General features: G+C 59.6%; 1 protein-coding gene across 5 annotated transcripts; it reads right to left on the minus strand.

The window, feature by feature from the left end:
* Positions 1–464: 464 nt before the first annotated feature.
* GPRIN2 (G protein regulated inducer of neurite outgrowth 2) lies at positions 465–8,064 on the minus strand. 5 transcript variants are annotated; one of them, XM_077945571.1, is made up of 4 exons: positions 7,877–8,042; positions 5,966–6,076; positions 3,395–3,434; positions 465–2,169 (listed from the first exon to the last, which is right to left on the minus strand). In XM_077945571.1, exon 4 carries the CDS (start codon positions 2,161–2,163, stop codon positions 787–789), a length of 1,377 nt encoding a protein of 458 aa, XP_077801697.1. In that variant the 5' UTR covers positions 2,164–2,169; positions 3,395–3,434; positions 5,966–6,076; positions 7,877–8,042; the 3' UTR covers positions 465–786. The 5 variants fall into 5 exon arrangements, with proteins under 5 accessions (XP_077801697.1, XP_077801698.1, XP_015002539.3 ...); XM_077945572.1 differs by having other exon boundaries at positions 5,966–6,092; positions 7,877–8,010; XM_015147053.3 differs by lacking the exon at positions 3,395–3,434 and having other exon boundaries at positions 7,877–8,064.
* Between the last annotated feature and the right edge of the window lie 2,520 nt (positions 8,065–10,584).

A 10,584-nucleotide genomic window follows, 5' to 3' on the forward strand; every position in this document is an offset into this window, starting at 1 on the left:
CCTGCCATCCACAACCCATGCCATGAGCTCAGCCGGGGCAGGGGCAGCCTCTGTCTCATTCACCACAGATCCACAGAACCCAGCACAGAGTATGGGCTCAGTAAATTCTCCTTGTACATGACTGCACTGACTAAACCGGGCACATGCTATGGGGAAACACCCCAGGCTCAGCCAGCCCTGGCTTTGAATCTCAGTCCCACCTCTTCAAGCTGTCCAGTGTGGGGCACAACGGCTACAGCCTTGCCAAATGTCTGTCATTTCATCTGTAAACCTGGATGAAGAGGTGAAGACAGGACAAGCACAGTATGTGGTACACAGCAGACCTCTGAGAACATTAGTCCCCTTCCCTAAACCCCGGGCAGTCCCTGTCACTGGGGCCTCACACTTTATGTCGAGAATTCACTATTTCTCAGCACTGCTTTCAAATAAAGCCAAGAGTCTGAGGAGGCAACATGGCAGAGTTCTGAGGGTGGAGTGAACAAAAGGTCATTTTTTACAGAAAACTCAGGATCTCCCCTCTGCATAGTGCTAAAGCCCTGTCTCAAAGTTGAGAACCCACAAGGTGCAGAGATGTGGCCCTTGGAAATCAAGCCCTTAAGAAAACAGCCCAGCTGTGTGGGGCAGGAAGCCCCAGGCTGCAGTCCTGTGGTCCGGAGGCAGCCGATGTTCAGGTGAGAGATGTGCCCAGCTGCCGGTGGGTCCAGGGGGCACGGAGCCCCCATCATCCCTGGCCCAGGTCTAGGACAAAGTCAGTGGGCGCAGGCCAGCTCCAAGGGCCACAGCTCCTCACTCGGGGGCCGCACTGGAGCAGCCACAGCAGCTGGGGCGCCGCAGGGACTGCATGACAGCCCGCAGTGGTCCCCTCCGGCCCTCCACAGACAGGCTGTCCTCGCTGGTGGGCGCTCGCTGCAGCTGCTCAAACTGCATCTCCAGGTGCTTCTGGATGGCCACACCGAGTACCTCTGGGTCCACCGCAGCTCCGTACACCTCCCATGTCATGCCCTCAGCATCCCATCGCACATCCCGCACAGGGGACGGCGTCTCCTCCAGGCTGGACCCCAGTGTTACCTCTGGGAACACATGCAGGGCTGCAGGCGCTTCCAGGGACGGACTGGTGGCCACAGCCTTGCAGGCTGCCACTGGGGCCGCCTGCACACCAGCATCCTGGGCTGACAGCAGGGATGCCTCTGCAGGGGCCAAGTCATTGGCTGAGGTCATGGTCCACACATCTTTGGTCCTAGAGCCAGGCTCTGGGACTAACCCGGTGGGACCCCAAGGGTGGGCACAGCAATGGGAGTGCCCAGGGAGCCCCCCAGACAACCTACAGTGGATCTTCACCCCATGCTGAGCCTGCAGCCCAGACTCGCTCACTGACGCCACTAGTTTGGGAAAGGCCAGGATCCCTGTGGCAGGTAGAGCATGGCAGCAGCCACCAGCTCCCATCTCCCTCATGCCACAGAGTAGAGCAGCTGGCGGCAGAGCATGGCAGGCGGTGGTAGCCAGCTGTTCAGCGGCTTTGGGCTCAGCTTGGGCACTGCTGCTGTGGGCAGTTGTGTCCCCCAGGTTTAGTGGTGGCACTGACAACTGACTCGCCCCCAGCATCCAGGCTGAGTTAGAAGTCCCATCCTCAGGTGCCAGGTCCTTTTCCAGGCCTACAAGGGCCTGGCCACCCTGGCCAGAAGTACCACCCGGCTGCAGCTGAGCCCTGTGGACAGGGCTGCTGCCAAGGGCTGAGCAGCTGAGACTGGCCTTCCGAGCACCACTGTGTCCCCGCATCTGGGTGCTACGGACCAGGTCCGAGTGGCTCCTCTGCATAGCAGCAGCACTGGGGGCCCGCAGGCGACACAGGTCACCACCGCCCATGGTGGACACATTGCCCACAGTGCTGCTCCGCCAGTGGCCTCCAGCACTGGGTCGTGCCTCAGGGCCAGAGGCCCGCGCCAGCTCCATGCTCTCAGGCGGGTTCCCCTCTTCCTCCGGGGCCTGGGGTCTGGTGCTGGCCTCGCCCAGCTGGGCCTGCCACACGGTGCTGCTGGCACTCTTGCGGAGCTCTGGCCTCTGTTCCTGGCCTTCACCCAGCAGGCTGGAAGAGCTCTGGGACAGGGGCTGAAGGCGGGGGCTCAGGGGTGCCCAGGGACCCGGCTCAGGGCGGCTGGAGCTCATGGCTGCCTGCAGAAGAGAGAAAGGGAGGGAGTGGAGTTGAGTTGGGTGGCAGCACCTAAGCTGGTTCTACTGTGAGCTCCCACAGTGCTAGGTTCACCAGGGAGCCAGCTTCAGTCCCAGCCTGCCTGACTGGTACTTGCATACGGTTGTACACAAGGCGGTGACAAGACACCAGACACTTCAAATCAAGGTCATCTCACATTAGACACAAGGATGACACTGCAAATTATCTCATCATCAGTCCCAAGCAGTTAGAATCTGCCCTTGGGTGGGGTCCTGGAGGCCGCCACTCTTTCCGCTCTCGACTCTTTACTGGCTGGCTTGTGTGGGAGGGGAAGGGAGAGGGCCAAGTCTGCTGGGGCTTTGAGAGCGAAACTGCAGCCCTAGGGGGTGGGGCTGTGGGATAACAGCTATTAGTCAACCAGTACGGAAGTACTATGGCCTCTTAATGGGCACAGCTGGACAGCCCAACACTGGGCTACTTCCTCCTGGGACTGGCAGTATCCAACTCACTGTGGACAGGGTCTCCTTGGTACAGAGTGGGAGCTCAGAGAAAGTTCAGGGGATGAGGGAGCAATGACTGGAGGACACTGAGAATCACCCTGGGCTTCCCCAACCACCCCCATCCTCCCTGGCTTAGCCTGGCTGAGCTGGCATGTCTCTAGGGTTCCCTGACTCCCACCTCCAGCTCCAGGGGCAGGGAGAGGCCCCACGCGTCAGCTTTTTCCATGAGGGACTCATTCAGCATCTGGTCATTGATTCCACAGCCATCTCCTGAGCCCCTACTGCGTCCCCAGCTCTAGGGCTAGGGAACATGGGATTCATTCAGACCTTTTTGTACTCTTGGGGACAGTGCAGCAGTGAGATAAGATGCCCACCCGGTACCACCAATCAGACCTACCCTGCATGACATTTAACCCCCTCTTGCCCAGTGTACCTGCATCCTCACTGTCCCCCACCCTCCCTGCCATCGCTGTCACTTCCCCCAGCCATAAAGACTACTCTGGCCCCTGACCCAGCTGCAGCCTAGGGCAGCTCTGACCCTCTCCACCTCAGCGTCTCTTCCTGGGGCCCCTTTCCTGACTCTCCAGCCAGGCAGCCTTCATCCCTGACCAAGCACTGGGCCTGGATGGAACAGTTTGGCCAACTGTCAGCCTCCCCACCAGCCTGAAGTTGGCAAAGCCTGGCCTGAGGCCTGCTCCCCTCTGGCTGTCCAACACCCAGCACTGACCTGACATGTAGTTGGCACTCAGAGAATATCTCCTGTGTACCTAACCAAGAGAACAAGCAAATATAAGAACACACCCACAGAGGAGGGCGCTGAGTGCCAAAAATGGGGTCTGAGGGAGGGCCCCGCCGAGGCAGGAGAGCTCACTTAGGGTGAGAGATGAGAAAAGGCTTCCCGGAGGACCAGCCACATAAGTCAGGCCTGGAGTGAGAGAAGCAAGAACGTGTTCAGGTGGAGAGCAGGGTGGGCAGGAGGAAAGAGGCATGAGGGGAGCACTGGGGTCAAAGTGTCTGGGTCACCTTGGCCCTGGCCACAGCAGTGAATTAGGAAGAGCACTCTGGGGCTCCTTGACAGGCAGGAGAGGCTGGAGAAACAGGGTGGGGACAGGAGGCAGCAGCTGCATTTGTGCAATCCCAGTCCTGCCCTCCCACCCTAAGCTGATAAGGACTGCCAGGAAACAACCTCCCCGGCCAGGTGAGCAAGGCTACCCAAGAGGAAATTCGGGAAGGGCTGTGGGACTCGGTTTCTGTGTAATTACAAATGTCTTGGCAGCCCAGCACTCAGGAGACGGCTGGTGGCTGTTGAGCCACAGTGAGGATGATACTGGTGCTATAGTCCCTGAGACTCCAGCGCTGCACAACTTCCTGTAATGATGGAAAGATTCTACCCTGTGCTAATAGGTAGGTACCAATGGCATGTGGGTACCAAGCACTCGGCAGGGGGCCACTGCAACTGAGACACTGAATGTTTAAGTTTTATTTGGATCTAACTGGCCACATGAGGCTAATGGCTACTGTACTGGACTGTGCAGCTCTGAACACAGCCTCAGCCTGGTAAGGATGTCCCATCCCAGCTGCTTCACGGGGCTGAAACCAGACTTGTCCCTGGGAGGATCAGGAAAAGGAGGAGTAGCCAAGAGAGGGTTCTGACCCAGACCCTGCCCTCAATGAGCTCTAAGATGGACATACAAACAAAGGAGGGCAATAAAGCCTGTAACAGCGATGGTAATAACAGCTGCCAGGGCCTGATCACTCGCCAAGGGCCAGGCACGTGCCACATCCTTTGCACACATTGTCTCATGTAACTGTGCAAGCAACCTCTTGAGACAGTCATTATCTCCATTCTACAGACAGGAGAATTCCATAAGCTCAGAGAGGCTTAGTGACCCCCAAGGGCACACAGCTCAGGGACATCTGAGCTCCTCTCCCCTTCGAGCACTGAGCAGGCCTGTGCCTCACAGCTCTCGACCTTTTTACTGATCTGGCCTGGCCCTGCCAATCGTGCTCATGACATGCCATGGAACAAGTCACTGAGTGGATCCCCACCTGCCCAACTGCTTCTTAGCAGCTCCTGAGGCTGCAAGAATGAGGAGGGCGGGAGGTGTTCCTCCTGACTGGGACAGCCCCTGGCAGGGAGAAAACCACTCATTTGCAGGTCCAAGACCCCAGGGAAGGCCCATCTGGACACCTACACAGCTTCTGGCCAAACCCACCACCCTCCCAGGGAGGGGGCCACAAACAGCCAGGCCAGCAGCCTCTGGCCCCTGAGGAGACAGGTGGAATGAGGTCCTCAGACCCCCACCAAGACCCACTGAGAAGCCATCAGCAACGAGCATCCCACTATGCCTGTCTCACCAGAGGGCTGCCCAGCACCCAGGGCTAGTCACCACCCAGAGACCCCTGTGGTGGGCTACTGGTTCCCTTCCCCCTTCCCCCTCCAAAAGTGGCAGGTGACAAAACTGAGGCCTGGAGAAGCTCAGAAATGTCAAAGAACACACGGCTGAAAGTTGCTAATTCAGAACCCCAAGGAACTGACCTGGCCAACTACAACCTGGCCTTCCCAGCTCAGAAGGAAGGGCTCTGAGGGGAGTACTGCGGGAAAGAGGCTTCCATACTGCCTGTCACAATGCTGTGTACTAGGCCAGAGGAGGGGCCTCCCACGGAGCCAGGTGTGAGGAGGAAGGGGCAGGGCTCTGCTTCCAATAGCGGCTCTTCCCCTTCCTGTGCATGTGCTCACAGGTGGACCCCTAACTTCTTTGAGCCTCAGTTTCTCCAATCTGCAAAACAGAAGTAAATCCCCATCCTGCAGGGTTGTTGTGAAGACTAAATGTGACAGCATGCGCACTGTCTGCAACAGTGTTTGTTAACAATAATCTTCTCTCTCCTCTCCCATCAAGAGCAGCTGAAGTTCACGGTATAACAAGTATTAGTACTGGGGGGCAGACAGGCCCTTTTCAGAAGCCATCGAGACACCCCATAGGTTAGCCTCGTCTTGCTTCCCATCCTCGCTACCTTCATCCCATCCTAGAATCAAGTCACCATCAGTGTCCCCAGTCTCCCTATTACCAAAGTAGGTTTTCCAGAGCCTATTTTAAATCTTAACCTAGGAGGCTACGCATGCATACAAGTCTAGAGTCTGCACTTTAAATGCCCAGAACGGCATGCCTACCCTGCCTTTATAACCATGCAGAAGGTTCTGGTTTTGCCCTAATGGGACCCTGCGAAGATCTTTTAGGACGAGATAAAGAAGAGGCATACAGAAGTATCTAAGACACTAGTGTTCTTTGAACGATACCTTAATGTTCTCTCTCCTGCCCCATTTGATGCCGAAGTTGCTATGGCTGTGGCCAATGTCCCGTGGCCAACGCCAGGCTGTCCTGCTGCCTCAGGTTCCACGTGTCGGCAACTGCAAGATCAACCACCTATGTAGCAATCAACCAATGTCATTTTGAGTAAAAAGCCCCCACTTCTCAGACACTTCCAGACTAGCCCAAACATAGAAACCGTTGGGTCAACTTAGAGAGTCCAGCTCCCGCGATGCTGCCCCAGCAGAGGAGCCCAGGCCTTTGGGATATGCCCAGGGGGACTACCAAGACCACCACAAGTGGACTCCATCTCAGACGACACTATGGCATCCATCTAAGTCCCCTCTTGGCTTTGTTCGTTTGTTTGTTTGTGAGACACAGTCTTGCTCTGTCTCCCAGGATGGAGTGCAATGGCTCAATCTCCGCTCACTGCAACTTCTGCCTCCTGGCTTCACGCGATTCTCCCGCCTTAGTTTCCCGGCAGCTGGGACTACAGGCGAGCACCACCGCGCCCAGTTAATTTTTGTATTTTTAGTAGAGATGGGGTTTTTGCCATGTTGGCCAGGCTGGTCTCGAACTCCTGACCCCAGATGATCCGCCTGCCTCGGCCTCCCAAAGTGCTGGGATTATAGGCGTGAGCCACAGCGCCTGGCCCAAGTCCTCTCTTGTTAAGTGGCAAGCGTTTGGATGATGACTTATGTGTCCAGCAAAACCAAAATAGAAAAAGCAAACTTACACAGTCAGGCAGGAAAACTGGTTCTATGTTAAAATATGGACCTTACCTCTCAGGGACCAGGCAGGAATGCACACAACACAAACCCCCCATAGCACAGTGGGGATACAGCACCCTCCAGGAGGTGGTTTAATCCACCCCAGAGTGAACGGCGATTGATAGGAACACTCAGGGCCAACCCTAGGCAACGCAGCAGGCAGCATTCCTAAATGGAGGGTTTGGAGGAGACAAAACCTGCCCTTCACAATGAACGTGCCTTAAGGGCTACATGCCCCAGGTCACAAGCTGTGCCAGCAAAGGGTTCTGGGGTAACTGTGGGGTGAGTGACCCCATGGATGAGGCTCTGCTCACCAGGAAGAGGCCTAGGCGCCCAACATTCCTCCCCTGGGGAGGATTTGCCCACACTCCCTGGGGGGCAGCTAGGTGGAGAAGGTGCCTCAGCCTAGAAGCAGCCTAGGCGGCCGGTGTGTCCCCATCTGCAGGCTCACAAGCAGTTACGCCCCAGCCTGGGACACACAGGCCCGTTTGCAGTAACAGCGCCTACCCAGTTGCACTCTGCACGCCAAGCACAGGCCGCCCCTGCTGTGGGGCCAAAGGCCTGAACGCACCGCACCACGCAGCCTCGCCCAGCACAGCTCCCTTCCCGCCCCTGCTGCACAAAGCCCACCCGGACTTAGGGAGAAGGGGGCTCAATACGGGCCCGAAACGAGGCTACAGACCTTCTCAGAAGCAAAGGCAGCGACTGCAGGCAAATGGGGCTGTGGGCCGGGGTAAGGATGCGGGGCAGGAGGAGCCAAAGGGCAGCAAGGCTGGGGGCGGGGTAGGCGGCGCAGGAGGCTGAAGGAAGGGAAGAGGAAGAAGGGGAGAGGGAGGAGAGATGGCAGCAGGGGTGGAGGCCGAAGGAGACAGGGTCCCGGACAGACTTGTGAAAAACGGGAGGACGGGCAGAGGAAACGTGAAAGAGGGAACAAGACAGGGCAGGACAATGAGAGGCTGAGAGCGGGGAGTGCGATGCGGTCACCGGTGGCTCTGCGTGCTGGCCAGGGGCCAGGATGCCGGGGGTCTGAGCGCAGGAGCAGGGAGGAGTGGGTTCTAGGGCTCAGCAAGGGGGAGATGCGGCCCACCACGCCCCCCGCCCCCACGGGCGCGCGCGGAGCCGGCCTCTCACCCTCTCGCCCGCCGGGGCCGCGCATGCCGAGGGAAGCGCTGCTCATGCGGCCGCCACAGGTGCCAGGTGCCGCGGCCCAAGATGGAGCCGGAGCCAACCCGGCCTGGGCCCGAGACGCCGCCCGCCGCCGTCGGCCTGGCCCGCGGAGCCAGCGCCGGGTACAGGGAGGGGCCAGCGGGGCCGCCGGCACCGGGGCGGCGGGAGGGGCGGCGGGCGGAGACCTCGCTCACCTGGGCCCGCCCCGCTCCGGAACCCGCCCCCGCCCCGCTGCGCCCCGGGACCTGCGTCCGCGCGCCCCCACTCCTCCTTCCCGACCCCTCCTCAGGCCGGGTCCCCACTGTCCTCGATCTTTTCGGCCCCGCGCGCACCACGACCGCCTGTTCTCCAGGCTGCCCGGCTAACCCCCAACACTCTCACTTCCCCGACGCAACCCCACCGTCCCGGGTGTATAGGCGCAGCTCCCCACAATCCTCCAGCCCCAGACCCAACCCCCCAAGTCCACCTCCTCGTAGCCCCGCCCCCTCGCTCCAGTTCCCTTCCGCACCACGCCCCGCATTGAGATCTCCGCGCCGGTGGCTACCCCTTTCCTCTCGCCTTCGCCATCCCAGCCCCGCCTGTCACAATTATCTGGCTCCCGATCCCGCCCACGAGACCCCCTTCCTATAGGGCCCTTTCCTCTAGGATACCAGGCCTGGTCTCCACTAGCCTCGAATTTTCCAGCCCCAGGTCAGAAATCGTGGACCCACAGTCCCATCCTCGGAGCTCCACCCTCACGGACCCCAGACCTCACTCCAGTCCTTTGAGCTCCATGATTCTGGCCTGACCTGGTCCCCGGAGCCCTCCACCGCCCCCCAAGAGCCCAGCCTTGATAGACTCCTTCCCCAGGGTTGCATCTCCAGCCCCGCCCCTGAAGACCAGTAATCTACTACCCCTTTCCCCGCCCACGTGCCTCTACCCAGCCCAACTTGAGGCCTTCAGTCTCCCTGCTGCGCACCCCAACAGCGGGCGAGGGCAGTGACCGTGCGGGGATGAGCCGCCTCCACCGGAGCCCGCCTTCTTCCCTGCAATTCTCCGCAGCGCCGCCGCGCCTTTCCGGTCCCACGACGCGGGGAGCCAGCCCAGGCCCTGGGATCGCCAGGTTCCACACTGAGGCTGAGGACCTAGGCGTACCGTTCCCTCAACGTCCCCCAGTTTCCACAACCGCTGGCCAGCTTCAGGGCGCAGGGACAGGCAGCCCCGGCCTCCCTCCACCTGCAAGGGGTTCCTGCTGTCCACCCAGGGCCACATGGTATGAGGTACTGTACTATCTCTGGGCTCCAGTATCACATAATTGGGTCGCAGTGAGAGGTAACAGCGTGCTGGCAGCCCTCGCAGCCCTCACTCGCTGTCGGCGCCTCCTCAGCCTCGGCGCCCACTTTGGCCGCGCTTGAGAAGCCCTTCAGCCCGCCGCTTCACTGTGGGAGCCCCTCTCTGGGCTGGTGGAGGCCAGAAACGGCTCCCTCTGCTTGCGAGGAGGTGTAGCGGGAGAAGCGCTGGCGGGAACCGGGGCCGCTCGCGGCGCTCCTCGGCCAGCGCGAGTTCCGGGTGGGCGTGGCTCGGCGGACCGAGGTGCGCCGGGTCCCCCAGCAGTGCCTGCCCGCCGGCGCTGCGCTCGAATTCTCGCCGGGCCTCAGTTGCCTCCCCGCGGGGCAGGGCTCGGGACCTGCAGCCCGCCATGCCCGAGCCTCCCCACCGCTGTGGGCTCCTGCGTGGCCCACGCCTCCCACCCTGGTCCGCGACGCCAGGTCCCATCAACCGCCCAAGGGCTGAGGAGTGCGGGTGCATGGCGCGGGACTGGCGGGCAGCTACGCCTGCCGTTGGAGGGCGGGATCCACTAGGTGAAGCCAGCTAGGCTCCTGAGTCCGGTGGGGACTTGGAGAACTTTTGTGTCTAGCCGGAGGATTGTAAAGGCACCAATCAGCACTCTGTGTCTAGCTCAAGGTTTGCAAGCGCACCAATCAGCACCCTGTCAAAACAGACCAATCAGCTCTCTGTAAGATCGACCAATCAGCAGGATGTGGGTGGGGTCAGATAAGGGAATAAAAGCAGGCTGCCCAAATCTGCGGGGGTCCCTGGCAATCTGCTGTGTTCTCCTCGGTGCTGTGGAAGGTTTGTTCTCTTGCTCTTTGCGATAAATCTTGTTGTTGCTCACTGTATGAGTGCATGTGGCCATTAAGAGCTGTAACACTGACTGCGGAGGTCTGTAGCTTCACTCCTGAAGTCAGCGAGACCACGAACCCACCAGAAGGAAGAAAGCCCGGACACGTCTGAACATCAGAAGGAACAAACTCGGGACACACCGTCTTTAAGAACTAACACTGCGAGGGTTCGTGACTTCATTCTTGAAGTCAGCTAGACCAAGAACCCACCAACTCCGGACCCACCAGTGTTGGCACTTCTCTGTTGTCGGCTGTCCCAGGACCCCTAACTTGTTGGCCCAGCCCTGTGCGGAGAGGTCTGCGCTCCTCCCTTCTAGTGCCTGCGAGCCAACACTATCTCTAATTCTCCCTGTTTGGGGAGCAAAGGACCTCAGTTTGCTCAGAGAGATCCAGACTGCCCCAAGTAACCATCTCCAGCGAGGTCTGAGAGCAGCTCTGAGATTCTGGCAGATGGCTGCCGTTGGCCAAATGCCCACAGGGATGTCCACGTCAGGTCCCAGGCTTAGTCCT

This window comes from Macaca mulatta, chromosome 9 (assembly GCF_049350105.2).
Source record: "Macaca mulatta isolate MMU2019108-1 chromosome 9, T2T-MMU8v2.0, whole genome shotgun sequence".
Taxonomy (NCBI): domain Eukaryota; kingdom Metazoa; phylum Chordata; class Mammalia; order Primates; family Cercopithecidae; genus Macaca; species Macaca mulatta.

What these genes read in the sequence shown, in the direction of transcription:
- GPRIN2 (XM_077945573.1), bottom strand. Translation starts at nt 2,911, where the DNA reads ATGCTGAATGAGTCCCTCATGGAAAAAGCTGACGCGTGGGGCCTCTCC. An exon ending in CCCTGCCCCTGGAGCTGGAG is followed by an intron (nt 2,170 to 2,845) that starts GTGGGAGTCAGG and finishes TCTCTTCTGCAG; the next exon opens with GCAGCCATGAGCTCCAGCCG.